The 16,269-nt window shown below is 38.4% G+C and overlaps 2 protein-coding genes across 5 annotated transcripts; both read right to left on the bottom strand.

Moving 5' to 3' along the window:
- Nucleotides 1-396: 396 nt before the first annotated feature.
- LOC119740669 (E3 ubiquitin-protein ligase CCNB1IP1-like) lies at nucleotides 397-9,270 on the bottom strand. Of its 2 annotated transcripts, none has more exons than XM_038216043.1 (11): nucleotides 9,173-9,270; nucleotides 7,935-8,030; nucleotides 7,420-7,479; nucleotides 7,137-7,282; nucleotides 6,482-6,596; nucleotides 5,712-5,732; nucleotides 5,421-5,512; nucleotides 4,326-4,348; nucleotides 3,887-3,996; nucleotides 3,226-3,297; nucleotides 397-2,435 (listed from the first exon to the last, which is right to left on the bottom strand). In XM_038216043.1, exons 2-11 carry the CDS (start codon nucleotides 8,008-8,010, stop codon nucleotides 2,293-2,295), a joined length of 858 nt encoding a protein of 285 aa, XP_038071971.1. In that variant the 5' UTR covers nucleotides 8,011-8,030; nucleotides 9,173-9,270; the 3' UTR covers nucleotides 397-2,292. The 2 variants fall into 2 exon arrangements, with proteins under 2 accessions (XP_038071971.1, XP_038071970.1); XM_038216042.1 differs by lacking the exon at nucleotides 9,173-9,270 and adding an exon at nucleotides 9,029-9,080.
- A 1,153-nt stretch (nucleotides 9,271-10,423) lies between these two features.
- Nucleotides 10,424-14,861, bottom strand: LOC119741869 (kxDL motif-containing protein 1-like). 3 transcript variants are annotated; one of them, XM_038217792.1, is made up of 4 exons: nucleotides 14,783-14,861; nucleotides 12,922-13,279; nucleotides 11,873-11,919; nucleotides 10,424-11,460 (listed from the first exon to the last, which is right to left on the bottom strand). In XM_038217792.1, the coding sequence occupies exons 2-4, from the start codon at nucleotides 13,176-13,178 to the stop codon at nucleotides 11,309-11,311; spliced, it is 456 nt and encodes a 151-aa protein (XP_038073720.1). In that variant the 5' UTR covers nucleotides 13,179-13,279; nucleotides 14,783-14,861; the 3' UTR covers nucleotides 10,424-11,308. The 3 variants fall into 3 exon arrangements, with proteins under 3 accessions (XP_038073720.1, XP_038073721.1, XP_038073719.1); XM_038217793.1 differs by having other exon boundaries at nucleotides 14,771-14,821; XM_038217791.1 differs by having other exon boundaries at nucleotides 14,603-14,801.
- Between the last annotated feature and the right edge of the window lie 1,408 nt (nucleotides 14,862-16,269).

Here is a 16,269-nt window from a genome sequence, read left to right as displayed (position 1 = left end):
TGACACACGACTAGGGCTGGCTGTAGCACACGTTTATAGGAAGTGAATTCGGCAGCCTACAAGTGTAGTTGTATGTGATTTCCCTAATTTTTTTCTCCACAATTCCGAAAATTGAAATCTCATTGAATATTTTTCATAACAGTGTTACACACTGTCGTATGTAAATCACACAATGAAGGGCTTGGGCGCAGGAGTACTGCAACTGTACTTCCAAGAGCTTAGTTGAGGGTGGAGCACAAGTGTTGTGAGTACAGAACATGCCAAATGAGGCTTATATGCTATGGACATGAGTGAGTATCAACAAAAACTACTCCTGAAAGCTTTCAAAAGTCCCACTTTTATCCTGATTTTGTCCCCCAATAATGCGAAATTATAATTATACCAAAAACGCAGTTCTACCTCAGTCAAGCCCTTTAATTGAGAAAATACAAAAGGGCTTGTTCTTCCATTTTTGTTTGCAAGTTTCCCTTCGCTTTCCCTGAAATATTTCCCAACAGATATTTACTTGATGAATTGGAAGTTGAAACATGGTTTTTATGATGCTGTGGACATGGATGAGTATCAACAAAAACTACTCCTGAAAGCTTGCAAAAGTCCCCCAATAATGCGAAATTATAATTATACCAAATACGCAGTTCTACCTCAGTCAAGCCCTTTAATTGAGAAAATACAAAAGGGCTTGTTCTTCCATTTTTGTTTGCAAGTTTCCCTTCGCTTTCCCTGAAATATTTCCCAACAGATATTTACTTGATGAATTGGAAGTTGAAACATGGTTTTTATGATGCTGTGGACATGGATGAGTATCAACAAAAACTACTCCTGAAAGCTTGCAAAAGTCCCCCTTTTATCCTGATTTTGTCCCCCAATAATGCGAAATTATAATTATACCAAATACGCAGTTCTACCTCAGTCAAGCCCTTTAATTGAGAAAATACAAAAGGGCTTGTTCTTCCATTTTTGTTTGCAAGTTTCCCTTCGCTTTCCCTGAAATATTTCCCAACAGATATTTACTTGATGAATTGGAAGTTGAAACAAAAGAAATACTGTGGATTTTGATCAAATGAAATATATTTGCCTGCAAGGTTTTGCATCAATCCCTACTATTTGTCCACAGGTGACAAAGTTGACCTGCATAAAAGTCAAATCATGTGCAGTTTAATCTTTTTTCCTGTTTGTGTTGGTTTTAAAGTGTAATCCTAAAGAGGACAACTTTAGAGCGAATATTGAATATTCATTTAAAACCTAGTTTTTTTTAATTTTTTTTTATCTATTTAATAAAGATAGTTTACCACTTTTCATCCACACTTTTGCTATATTTTAGAGACAACTTCATGTTACTAACTCAACAAATTGCTGAAACATAAATTGAATAATAACAGGTTTAATAAAGGTCCAACAATGTTTTTTTTTCTTTTAAAGAATAGTTGATTGTGAACGATTACATTGTAAGATGCATTCCAGAGACCATAGGTCTGCTGAGTTAGTTAATTAGATTACTTTGGAAATTGAGGGTGTTTTTAGTAATAAAAACTAGCAATCCCTTTGAGTGTGAATGTGTTTGATTCTCTTGGAGTTGTTATTCAACGGCACGGTTGCTCAGTGCTAAGCCAGTTCAGTTTTCCAATTGTGTGGGCATTAGATTTAATGAATTGGGGGTCAGAATGAACATTCATTGTGTGTGTGCATCATCAAACAAAATGGAAGAGAAGTTGTGAAGAAAGTACACAATTCTGAAAACTATTTTTTACACCAAATTTGTACAGTATTTAATCATGATGGAACAAGTACAGTTTTACTCTTTGTACACCCTGTTAGTGAAGAAACACTTGTTATGAGTGTACATGACCCTTCTACCTCATTGTCAAACTTTGGTTAACTTAAATTGGAGACTTGGGGCTCAATTTCAAAGAGCTGATGAGCACAGAATTTTGCTGACCACAAAACATTGACTTGGCAGAAACAACTTATCAGGTATAATAGACCTTAAGCTATAACAGCCATCTTAGAAGACAATGGCTTTGTTGTGCTTGGATATGTATGAGTCAACCTTTTCTGCTTTCTTGTCTATATGTGATTTCCAACACTCGTGACTGGTTTTGGATTAATTTTGGCTTAAAATTGCCAAGCAATATATTTTATTCTTGGTAGCTCAGTAAAATTGAGCAACAGAACTCCACAGTTTAGAAATTTGACCAGTTTAATTGATGAAGTAGTTTTTAGAAACTTGATATTTCAACTTGGTGTTGAATCAACAACAAAACTGAGCGGGGGATCTGATTGGTTGACTAGTCATCAGGTCTTGCGGTGTCCCAGTCTACGAGCGATCTCATTGGGTGTTCCCAACTCCATACTGAAGCGGTTCTGCATTGTAAAGGCAGTTGATGTCGCGGGCCCGGTCTGGATGGGCGTGTTGGTGGGACGCAATACAAACTCCTCTGATGTACAAAACAGAGAGAGATCAAAATAATTGAAAGTGGTTGTTGGCTGTACAAAAAACCTGTTTAAAGAAGAAAGCTGTTCAATGCTGTACTACACAAATCAGAAGGACATGTGATTCAAACAACACAAGAAGCCTTCTGGGCTCGGTGTACATGTACCCCCTCAACGGTAGGGAAGGGAAAGTTGGTGGAGATCATTGGGAGAGACATTCGAATGCATTGGCAACGACGCCTGATGCTCACGCAAAGACGCTATGGCTTTGCGCACATTCAGAATAAAATAAGTTGTGAGTACTTCCTGTTGTACTTACATATTGGCACTTATGGGATGCCGGGAACAAAGGGCAACAATAGGGACAATGGTACCCCGCAAGTCTGTCTTTAGAAATTGAAGTACCCCATAGCCCTAACGCTATGTGTTTTGAGATTTCTAAGGAGACAAAACATAGGGGATAAGGGTCGAACAATAGTGGTACCCCATAAACCCCATATGCTAAGTGTCATGATCTAGTACGCGCACTTGGTGTGTCCCTTCACTGGACTCTTGAGGGTGGTAAATAGACGCCCTCTCTGTTGGTGCACGGAACCCATAGTCAATTAGAGAGATAGGCTCGAGTTTACAGGAGTACTGTAATAAAACTAAAAATGCATCAATAACAAAATTAGAATACACTGTCCATTGTCTTGTACCATAAAAATAGACTTGTAGTCAAGTCCTCCCAAGTCTTATGTAATTGATTTGTGGTGATGAGTTTTGTTAAATAGTATTTCAAGTTACGAGTCTTACTCTCCGCTGGTGTCATCACTCTCATATTATCGCCACCTCCTCCACGATGTCTCACAGATCTGCCAGTGCTCTCTGCCAATAACAGTAAAATTAAAAAAAATATATTAAATAATCAGTAAACTTGACTATAACGATACTGAGAAAACTCTGCACATATGGTAAGTGTATTTCATAGGTTAACCTAAACTGTTTAACTTTGTGCATGTGTACAGCCCAAAATTAAGGATTCTCCAATACAGTGTTGGAAAATATTTGTTTGCAGTAAGCAGTAAGCACAGTATGGTTAGTAAGGACAGAAGACATGACGTGATTTATTACAACTCTTGCACCATGTACATGTATCAATAGAGAATGACCAACTTGGGCCTGGGTACAAATACCCCCCTCAGTGGTGACAGAGAGAGTTGAGGCCGGCTCATATTTCAAGTGGATGCGAATTGAAAATGACGTCACTGGAGTTGAAATGTGTTCAACTTTTTCAGATTCCCACTGTGAAAACGTCAGGTGACGTCACAAATTTGCGGTTTGGTTCGGCGCCGAGTCTTGGGCAGACTCTCGATGGCTCAGGCACCAAGCATGCGAAGATGCTACTGGGTTTATACACATAGGGGTTGTTGTTAGTGCTCACACAGTGCCTTGTACTGACTCTGTAGACACTTACCGTCCCCAGATGAGAATGGGTGATCATAGCTGACCAGGGGTGCTGCCTGGTTCCGACCTAGGCCCTCATGTGATGCACTGGGGTCCAGTGTCCTGACATCAATGGACCGTCTGAAACACATTAACCATGACTTTTTAAAGAGTTTGTTGAATGATGAGAAATCTTGATACACATTACATAGCTTGATGATTTCTGGGCATTTTTAGGACACCCTGTTGAATCTGCTATTTTGGATACGCTGTTCTGTTATGAAGAGGTGAGTCAAAGAATAACCCATGAGCAAATTTACAAAGTAATTTTGACTGAAGCTGACAAGTACACCATGGTCTGTGTTATACAACTCGAGTGCAGTCCAAGTCTTTGGCACAGATCACATGCATAAAACAATGCTTGTTCAAATCTACTGACTCAACCTACAATTACTACAGCACACTCTTACCTTCTCAATGCATCATGTATTATCTGCAAAGAAAATGACAAAATAAACAAATTGGTTGTGGCAATACTGATAAATTTGTAAACCAAAGAACGCTACCAATGGAGTAGTATACTTTAAAGGGAATATACATCATTTGCTTTTGCTGTAATTTTCAGAAATGGATGGAATTGGGGGGTTGGAAATATAAAGCAAATATAGTTACACTGACTTTTTGGAGGTTTTGGGTTCGAAAATGCTATAAAAACCAAGAAAAACGATCATTTTCCTGTAGTCTGGTTCCCTGACTCCATATAAGAAGAAACAGAGCAGTTTACATACATTGGGGAATTGTAAGGTCAGGGAACCAGTCTAGCTGGCTCATACCCGTTCATAGGTTTGTAATCGATTGAAAACAAGTGCAATGGTCAATTGGGTCCAGTATTTGAAAAAAAAGCCAGATGTTTCCAACGCTGATCGGCCGATCAGCGTTGGAAAATTGATACAAAAATACCACTTTTCTTGAAAATGACAGTATACCAGGTGCCATAATTTTACAGGATGCTTTAAACTGTCATTTACCAACATCCTATTAAGGTATTTCGCAAAAACTTGGTAGTTTTATTTTTCGATGTTTGCAAATGTTGTATATTCCCTTTAATAATATACCACTTTTTTACACAGTATGACTTTACAAAAAAATATATGGGTATAACACCCCATCCCTATTGTCCATCCCTAATATCCACCCCTTCCCCTCCCCAGCCCCCCCTCCCCCCAAAAAAATCACAATTTACCAAATTTAAATTCCAAAAAATATCTAAAAACTCTAAAATCCTAATTTCACGCATTTCGAATAAGATTAATGCAATTTGAAGAGTTTTTTTTTTTAGACTTGTACTGATTGATTACATCAAGCCAAGTCTGAAATATAAACAAAAGTAGTTTAGTAGAGTTGATGTTAATTCTAACAACTTGTCTTGTGCTCTACCCAACATACTATCTATGACACATTCTTTGTACTGACACTTCAACTGAAATCAGGTCCCATGACAAAGTAAAACACCCCTCGTTGGATTTGAAGGATCTAGGGCTGCTAGAAGTTGTGGGGGTTTGTACCTGTAGTTTCTGATGTTGTCTGGTGCGTTCTGTCAGCTTGTCTGCCAGGTCATGTGACCGCTTCTTGGAAGATTCCAGGTCTTTTTTAACAGCTAGTGTTGAACAACGTAGAGACTTTGATTAATTCTTACTGTAGAGTTTTGAAGAGTACTTATAACCATTGGGCAAATGTGGTGCAAAATAGTTTTAATTATGTTTCCGTAAACAGTACACATCTGTATATTAATCTTTAGATCAGAGAAGTTAACTGTCTTTTATACTAGGATTTTTCAGAAAAATATTTTCACTCACCTGAAACTTGGTTCTTCAGGGCTAAAAAATCAATTTAGTCAAAGAACTTTCTTTCCAAATACATGTAGTACTTCTTTTGAGTTTATCTTGGAGATGTCTTTTCTGTAGACTTGCCAAAGAAACCTGTTCGATCAGATGAACATCGCAGTTTTATTTTGGTCTCTGCTATAGGACAAGCAATTCAAATGTTTAGAAGGATTTTTCAAACAAGACTAGTGTCGGAATATACACATCCATCAGATCATATGTTGATTTCAGTCTTAGAAAATACTAGACTGCCACAGAATTGTTTATACATATCTACCCTGAACAAGGCTAGAAGCCACTCCAGGTACAGGCTACAAGAGAAATGAAAAGATAAGGTACTCAGGAAAACTGAATGTAGGAATTAACATTCCTATTGAAACAGGACAGATCATAGGTTGGAGGGAAACGAGCACCAGGCCAGGAATTCCAAAGAGATGCAGCAACTTGGGAAAAAGCTAGTGGAATATCCTTTTGTTCTACATCTAGTTTCTGCAACAGTGTATTAATGAGAATAGGCAGAAAGTTGGGTTTCTCTCTCACACTCTGATTGGAGAAAGCAAGTTGGACAGACTTATTGGAGCAACGACCATGAAAGTTTCTGTAAAACAAACAGACAGTGGCAACAGACCTACTCTACACCAACCAGATTAGCTCAACACCAACCAGATTAGTTATACGCTTCCGCACTCTGTCCAATAAGGATAAGTGACAGGCAGATAAGTTGAGCGTTTGATCAAGGATACATGCATTCTCTGCCTGTAGCTTAGTGACTGTGTGCTCATAATACTGCTCCTGCAGCGTGCTTCGCTCTTTGGACTTGTTAGCGATGTAGTCCTGGTAGATTCTCTCTTGCTGGATCTGAAAAGAGCAGAAAGAGAAATAAGAGTTAAAGTGAAGTCAGTCACAAGATGTCACAGTCAAATCACAGTCCAATCACAAGTTACATCACAAGTCAATCACAACAATGACAAAGGAATTGCTATAGCTTGACTTGATATTGGATAAATTGTGATTGACTTGTGATTGACTTGTGATCGGCTTGTGATTGACTTGTGACTTGATCGACTTGTGATGGACTTGGTGGACTTGTGATGGACTTGTGACTAACTTGTGACTAACTTGTGACTGACTTGTGATGGAGTTGTGATCGACTTGTGACTGACTTGCGATTGACTTGTGGCTGACTTGCGATTGACTTGTGGCTGACTTGCGATTGACAAGTGACTGACTTGTGATTGACTTGTGATTGAGTTGTGACCTACTTGTGACTAAAAATATTACATAGTTCAGTATCTGAGGTTATAACATTTGCAAACGTAATTTGATGGCAGTGAGGACATTATGATTGTAGCATTTTTTCAGAGATACTTGTACACAGACTCGGTCCAGTTTACCCACCTGGTACGTCCAGAAGGCCATGGCTCTTGTGCACACCTCCAATATGGTGTCTGGTTTCTGCCCCGCAAGTACCATAGACTTGTACTGCTCCGTCGGTGAAAGATCGATGCGGACTATGTCAAACTTCCCTGATAAGTTGGTTTCACCTTGAAAAAAAAATGGCCAAAAAAAATGTAATAGTAATTTTGATTTAATAAAATAATACATTTGATTTCAAGCAAAAGGACTACTTGTTAATGCTACCACAATTTCTCTTTATTTACTTTAAAAAAATAACACTCACAAGCAGGGCAGGCAAAGCACTTGTTGAATTCTTTGGTGCCATCTTCATCACAGAAGATGTCTGAAAAAAGTGTTTTCTTAAGGAAAATGGAAATAAATGTTAACAGGCCTTACACAATTGCCGGAAAACAATTCAAGTAAACTTGATAGTGTGTGCATGTGCTAAGGTGATGAATCATTGGGAAGAGAAAATCAAATCAAAAATGATACTTCATTGTGAAATTGTGTAACTTTAAGCATTTGTGATCCTGCCCAATGAAATAAATCTGAACTGAAGTTACCGTAGGAGAAGCCAGCCCTTTAAATCTTGAACAATCAAGTGTCCACATGTACACCTACATGAATGTCACATAAGCTTGTAAATGAATTATGTCCTTAAAGTTAAGGCTTATTTCTGTTGGCTCTGGCCATAGGCTACTTAACTTTTTGTAAATCTTTTGCAAAAAAGGTATCGCTAAAAAATATTTCTTGAAGAACTTTGCACTCCATAATGCCTCAGTTAATTATTAAGGATACGAGAGCATGAAGTGACCCATGCAAATGAACTGAGTCTCTTCCGACACTTCTTGAAGTTGCAAACCATTTCATCCATCTTACGTCTTAGGCTCTTGTCTGAAAAATGAAAAAAGCAAACAAAAATGTAGGTATTGAAGGCATATCAATGTAATAGAGTTTACAGCACAAACCCAGCTTATTGGCCTCCTACCTGTACTAGGCCTAATGTTAGTACTAGTATTAACATAAAAATGGAGAATAAAATAAAAATTACCCTATTTACCCTATTTTGACAGCCCCTACCCTAATTTGTTTTTGGAAAAATGAGGAAAAAAACCCGAAAATCATCAATTACTTCTTTTTACCCTTGATTACACGGAGACACCTTTCATATGATCGTACACAAAAAAATTGCCAAAAAACCCCAAAAACCTACCTACCCTATTTTCGATTTTGCCATATTATTTGTAATTTTTTTTGGGCCTTATAAATTTGTTATACACCATTCTGCAATTTGATATATTTCTCATTCACAGAAACGACTACACTTCTCTTAGTTGCTCTAGCTGTTTATCACTTATTTCTGACCACTGACAGTGGGCACGCCGTGTGAAGGCCTACACGGGCTTAAAAACATTTTTGACTCAGACTGATGAATTAACGTTACTTTGATACGTTTGGAACAAAAGTTGTCAAACTTTGGTCAAAACAGTATGTACGTCAGACATAGGCTAACTCAACACTAACGACAACATGAGTCATCGATATAAAATAGCCAAGATAAGAAGCTGGTTAAGGAAATGCTCCTTGGTGCACCGATCAGCATAAAGTAGATGCATGGAATGGTCTCCCTTACTTTGTTGTTACAGCAACAGTCTTTTTTAGCCTGACGCTAAATTACACAAGCTCTGGGCATCTCAGCCGTTCAAGTTTGAATTTGAACTTGAACAGTTGAAGCAAGTTTGCAAGTTGCATGCGCACATATCATGCATATAACGCGGCGCTATAGGATCTTTGGTTTATATGAAGATCTGATGAGAGAGGCCTACAAAGGCCTAAAACCAGAAGAGCTAGGACCTGTAACTTGTAAGGAGGACGGTCTAATCAACTTACACAGTCTTGGTTGGTCTTAATCTTGTTTTGGAGCAAGCGTAGCCGGGCGTAGCTCCAAAATTTACAAGTTACATTCCGCTCATTTGAAGTCTTGAAAAGGCTCGACAACTATTCCAAAGCACACGGCTTTTGCCAAAATTACGTACTATAGCTTTGCCCCGTTGTTGATTTCAGCTCGTTCAACTTAACAGTAAACTTCAACTGCCAAAAAGTTTAGAGAAAAATTCCGTTAGCCCAAGACTAGGCCTAGTCCTAATCAACGAGTGCGAGTAGGCCTAGCTAGCGCCTACGACGAATTGCGAAAGGACGTGCAATGTCGACACACCTATATCATGTATATCGCGCGCGTGATGTGATAGTGTGAATGATTCGATTGGTCGAAAGTTAAGCAAAGTGCGCCCTCTGGTGTCAAGCATCTAGCATTAAGCGCTTGTACGTACGTGGTGACCTCTAAATTTCTTACAATCTTCCACTGAATAAAATGCGCTTTAAAAAAAAAAAAAGTGGCTTAAAACATTAGGGTATATTAAATCACACGATTTAAATTACTGGTTTTAATATGTAACTAACTTTATGTCATTGCTTTCATTTCTCTTCACAAGTTCCAGAAATGAAGTCAAAATATTCTTTATAGGATTCTGAGAGCCATAAAATTGGGGAATTGAAGAGATATGGCAATGGACGAACCTCTGGCCCGGACTTGGGACTTCCAATTCGAAGTATTTTGGATGCAATTGGGCTCGAAAGTGACTCTGTTTTGCCATGTTGTGATGGGATCATTTTTCAAGCTGGCTACTTTTCGGCTGTGGGAAAAATAGGGGCCGTCTTTGGGTGAATTTTTTTTCTCGAAAATTCAATGGTCAACCCACGAAAAAATGGGGAAAAATGAAAGATGACATGTTGATCATCATTTTTCTGTTCAGCTTAAATACCTGTGAGAGTTTCAAGTTTGAAGTATGGGCACTTAGCACTGGTGTCTATGGGAGTTTTAATGCAGGGGTGCATCCATAGCGATCACTACTGTGCTTCGATGATTGTGAAGTGGTACATTACAGTACAGGGGGTGGGGCGGATCCAAGTTTTGCTGTCAAGGCGGGGGGGGGGGGGGGGGGGTGTTAGCAGGCATTTGCTATTTATTTTCCTGCATATTTTTTTTTCTTGTGGCTCGTAAAACTGTAAAACCCCTATATCCCCCTGTAGATCCGCCATTTTAATCAACGATCGGGAATACCATTTGTATAAATTATTTCTCATTTTCTCATTCCCAATATAATCTTTCTAAATTCTTGGAGGGAGCACATTCGTGCAGCTAGTGGGGGTGGGGCGGGGGGGGGGGGGGGGGGGGGGGTAGAGAGGGTATGGCAACTATACAGAATATACAAAGTTCACAGCTAAACATGAGTAACTGCTTTTCCCAACACATGCTTTATTCTTCATAGCTTTTCATATTAATTTTCAATAATATATTGACAAAATAAATTGGCCAATAAGCCAAATACTTATTACTTTCTTTTCCTTCTGGCTTTCTTATCAAATTTAGGACCAATTCAATATTCTAATACATTACGTATCAACGTAAAAAACCCAAATTGCTGTCATTTCTATCAACCATTCTTAAAACTGGCATACATCATTCCTCATGTAGCTTTCATTTGAAAGCATCTTAAGTTTTAACCAAGCTTAGCATGTCCTGGCGTGCAACATACAGTGCACATCTTGTATGCTACTGGCTGAAATTTCAGAGTTGATTTGCACCTGTTGAAAGGTGTTGAAAGCGCCCTGCATCATTATAGGCACGTGCATGACACGGTCGCTACAAGATTCCCAAGACATTGTTGTGATAGCAGTTCGTGGGTGACAACGGTTCATTTTCGGCGGGTGATTATACATCTAATATACAATAATTACGCAACACTATCGTGACCCAACACTATCGTGACCTGAGGTGTGGGTCGAGGTATTTAAACATCCACCCATGCAGGACTATAACCTTCGTTCGGGGTATTCTTATATTCGAGCATTAGGCCAATCTGACAAGGAAGTCAGCATCATCATGTGGCGCACTCTAACTTAAACGATCTCACATACTTTTAAAAGGCCCTAACTGTCCGTCCTAATAAACATGTCCATGTATTAGATCAGCTCTTCAGACTATAATCTGTGAGGTACATCTAAAGACATCTCAATTTTTTAAAGGAACAAAGCCACAGCTAGCACACATAATCCACTGCCACAAGTTTACACAATTGTATACACAGATACCATCCTACAGCAGGTTCATATCATGAACTGTTCACAGTCCTCTCAGTTTCTGTTTCTTGGGTGCTGCATTCTGTTGGTTTATCTTCTTCTTCCCTCGTCAGGTCATCACGATCCTTCCCCGTCTTCATATCACTCTCCTCGTCGCTGGTTTCAGTGAGATTTTGTGAGGCAGCTGTGGAGAGAACACAGGTTTTCAAACAGAAACGCAATCATCTGTAAGACTGTGCATTCAGGGGTGAAGTAACAGTCACACATTGGACATTATTGTTTCCAATATTGTCCACAAAAGGTCCAAACATGGTGTCAAAATAGACACTGTTCTAACTTTAATATACCAGAGTGTAGATCATCTTCATCATTGTAATGATCAACATATCCAATAAAACAAAATCACCAACAATTCTGTTATTACAGTTGGTATCCCACAAATCAGAAAATTAAAAACGACATAAAAAGGGGGGTAGGCATGGCTGGACGGGACAATGCACTCCCCCTCCCAAATTCACCATTGTTCCCATCTGTATTTATAAGAAACAAAGTCTTTTCAAGATTTCCATGATTAAGAAACTGAATGCAATTCCTACCTTCAAATGATGCAGGGTAGTCTGACGACAACCTGTCTTTCAGCACACTGAAAAACAATTCACAATAAAATACTTTATGTAAATAACACATTTGTTCATGGTGATGTTTACATCCAAACTCTAGCAACTGTCCCAACTGCGGCAAGACAGGTGGGCATGCCCAACTTCAGACCACTCATTTACTAAACATGGATGAACTTTTTTGTTGAAAAGTTGTACGTATCATGCAACTGTCAAAAACACTGAAAAATCAAACATTGTGTCAAAAGACACAATAAAAAAAACAAAGTAACAAGATAGCACCCCTTAATAAACACGGCATAAATGTGCAAGTTGGCCAAAAGTTGTCATCAAAAGATGGTCTATAATTGGCTTGGCCGACATTGTAAGTATGTTACCACAGTTGGGACTGTCCCAACTATTGTTAGGTTAGTTGCAATAATTATGAAACATTAGTTTAAAAAGTCCCTTGGGAAAGGGTCTTAAAAAAAAGAGGCCAAAAAAGAAAACACGTGCAATAATCATTTTTTTAAAGGCCTTAAGGGCCATCTACCCTAAACCATCCCTCAAGATCCAGAGGGTTTTAGGGGATTTTGCACAAAAAACAAAAGGCAGAAATGTTTAATTTTTGTGGGATGATCTTGCTGTCCCTTGTAACTAAATTACAAGAATGTGTCATTTGGTTCCTGCGCAGTATAGCATTTCAGAGGAGTGACAAAGATTCCTAACCAAAACAAAGGCAGAGTTGTAATCAGTTCAATCATAAGTCAAATCACAAGTCTGGTCATAACTCTGGTCACCATTCACAAGTGACAAGGGACGACTACCTTGTGATTTGACTCGAGAATGGCCGACTTGTGATAACTGGTTACAACTTGTGATGACTGGTTATGACTTGTGATGATTTGTGATGACTTGTGATGACTTATTGTGACTTGCGACTGACTCCATTACAACTCTGCACATTTTGAATTAAACACATTCCTTGAAGAGACATATTGCCTTAGTTATAAACAATCTAAATAAATTTTAAAAGAGTTTCTGAGTACCGAATTTTTCTGAAGACAATATCCAGGTCCCTCTTCATCTCCATCAGGACCTGGGTGTGTTCCTTGAACTGCTCCACTGTCTTCTCATACCGGCTGGCCGACAGCTTGTTGAAGTTTGATAGCATCTCATTAGTCTTCTCAAAACGGCTCAGCATGCGCATCTGGGCCTGCAAGATGGCTGTCGTGTCCTCCCGATTGACCATGGACGTCAAGGAGCTGATGAAGGCGTCTGAGCCGGGGGTTGTAGAGGTAGCCATGGTAACTAATCCTCAGACGGTCAACCAAGGGTGATGAGTGACGTGATCTCCAATCACTGCATTTTTGCAGGCATCAATATCCAAATGAGGGCAAAGTTATTCTGAAAATGTAATAAGAGAAAAGAACGTAGTATTCTGACACCCTTTTGGCAATTGCGCACAAGTTTATGGGGAGCCGTACACATTTCTAATATTTTTCTAGCAAAATTAGATTAAAAAATGCCAAAATAGATTCATCTTTTTTGTGTGTGTGTGCTTAATTAATAGGCCCTAGTACTAGGCTACAGCAAGAGTCAAATGACTGACCATTATTGAAGTTTAATATAACTGATGAGAAAGTGACGTCAGGATAAAACATTGTGTGACTGATACAATGCCCCATAAATCTGTGCATAAAAAAATAAATTACATGTCATGAATGTCTGTCACTTGACTGATTGAGTTTGTAACTCCACCAAAAAAGAAGAAATATTTAATTTATATTACCATGAATGAACCGGACTGCCTATTTTGCCTACATATCCCCACACAAGCGAGCGTGTGGTATGATGGATAAGCCTAGGCACTGGACTAACAGGCACAGTGACCCGAGTTGAAGTCACCTTGCCACTTGGTTTCTTTCTTTAGTTTTTTTATTATCCCAAAAGAAAGAGTCTTCTTCCGTTAATATTTTGAATGGAATCCTACATTTAATTAAAATTTACAATTTTCTCTGATTCCTCTGGCTTGTACATGTCTCTTGTTGTGTTGAGGTCGTTCTTTCCCCACAAGATTCTTGGCAATGCCAGATCCTATGCTATTGCTAGCGTAATTTTTCGACGGAAAGCTTCATATGTAAGTAGTAAGTAGTACTCTTAATACTGGTGAGTTAGTGTTGGCAGATTTTTTTGGAGGATTTTTTTTAAAGGGAAATAAAGTCCCAAATTGTTAAATGGTCTGATTCCCATCTTGTGAATACGAAGTTACAACGATAATGTTGGCATGGACTCTTTATGGAGCCAGACTAAAATTTGTCACCGGAAAATGTCATTAGTACTAGTATTAGTACAAAAAAACCCCAGTAACTGCGCATGTTCAGTGCTTATCCGGCAAGCTAACGTTTACTAAAGGTTTGCCGTCTCCGGCTAAATATCCACTGCCTAAAATAATAAAAGAAGAATATTCTTATGTTTCGGGGATTGAGAAAAAAACCTTAAAAAAAAATTTTGCCATTGGGGATCGAACCCGGATATTCCCGCTCATGAGATCCATTGCTTATCCACTAGACCACAGGTGATACACAACCGTTGGTGGTAATTTAATATATCTTAATATTCAGCCCCCTATCTTAGAGAGTACAGCGCCCTCTGTTGATAGGGATTGCTGCCGGCAAATATCATTAACAATAATGACAATATTCAATAACATAAACAATTAACAGTTACCGTCATTTCATAATTCACTGCCCCGCAAACATGTGGCTCTCGTTATACTACACTGTATTGATTCTTGGAAAAAAAGCAAATCTGGAGACACGTTTACGGCTGAAAATCCTCTATAAATTACACTGTCAACATTCACAATACATAGTCATAGAGTAAACGCAACATTACCATCCCATACTCCATCCCATGGAGGTCGCCATCTTTAGACTCTTCAAAAATGTATATATTTTTAAGCTCATGTGAACAATTTTAAAAATCAAAACTTATACTAATAAAATACAATGATGATAAATACAAAGCGGTATAAAAATATTACAAGACATTACAAGTAATTTAAACTAAAGCCTTTGTCTAAGTTGCGATAAAAATATTGATTTATGTTGAAAGAGTATGCACGGAATTAATAAACTGGTTCACTGCCCCGCGGCCCGTCAGTAGTGTGCCCTTCAAACACATGTATACTGTGTGCCTCGCCGTTTATCTTTCAAAATAAGCTCGTCAGCTCCAAAAGCAGCAACAATGGCATGACATGAAATTGACACTGAAACAGCCAATTCCTCTGAACTGTATTACTATAATAAAAGTCAATATGGTTTATTTATATATATTTATATATAGTGGTGTTCCCTAATGTGGCGCACTTGCGACATTTACCCCGACTTTCCACATCCTGATGAAGTGTTGCCAAACTTCTTTGTTGACAAACTTCAAATTCTTTCAGTGAAACTACTTTTACCTTATTAATGCTTGCTATTTATGTGAACAATATTGTTTGCCTAACCAGGGTTGTTAATAAAGATATTGATTACTGCAGTTGTAGACAGTAACTGTTGTAGCGCATTTGTTGACAGTTGTTGAAACAACTAGTATTCTGAGTCATTTTCTTTGTTGTTCCTAACAGACAGAATACACAATAAATTGCTTTTTTTTGGACGAAAGAGGTAGGGTCATTGCATGATGGTGATATTCTATTAACAGATTGAGCAATTTCAGTATTGTTTTCATCTAAAAGTAGCTTATGAAATTGGCTTCCCATTTTCGGGTGCTACATAATTTTTTTTTTAAATATAATATATATATTTTTGGGGTGGGGGGTGGGGGGGGCGGTTGCACTTTGTTTGACTCACCCTGTATTTTTATATTGATGTTTGCTTAGCAAATGACTCATGAACTGAATTGATTTATACACCAAACACAGAAAATTAACGGCTACGGCCAAAAAAAAGTCCTGAATGCTGCAGTTTAAACATCTAAAACACTTAAGTTTGGCTCATGAATATGAAAATGTGCATATAGCCAAAAAAAACCTTACAAGTAACTTAAAGACGAACATGGAATTTGATACATTGAAAATGTATGGCCAAGTAAAAAAATAAAATAAATAAACTTAACACCAGTTTCTTGTCCCCCAATATTTCGTAAAGATTGCCCTTCTTATGTTCAAGTGCCCTTTTTCTGAACAAGTGCCCTTTTAAAAACAAAAGTCGTGCCCTTTTTTGTACCATCGGCCGTCACGGGTGCCTTTTTTTGAATTTCGTGCATAAGACGGTACCGCCCTAAAAAGCACCGTCCATATAGTGTTCGTTCAGTATGCATAATCGTCGGTTTTGAACAGCGCCCACTGCATATCGACTGATAGTATACCAGCTCCCCTCACACTTTTTGAT

The sequence above is a fragment of the Patiria miniata genome, unplaced genomic scaffold, assembly GCF_015706575.1.
Source record: "Patiria miniata isolate m_02_andy unplaced genomic scaffold, ASM1570657v1 HiC_scaffold_5, whole genome shotgun sequence".
In the NCBI taxonomy this organism is placed as follows: domain Eukaryota; kingdom Metazoa; phylum Echinodermata; class Asteroidea; order Valvatida; family Asterinidae; genus Patiria; species Patiria miniata.
This window is presented reverse-complemented; position numbering and strand designations above follow the sequence as displayed.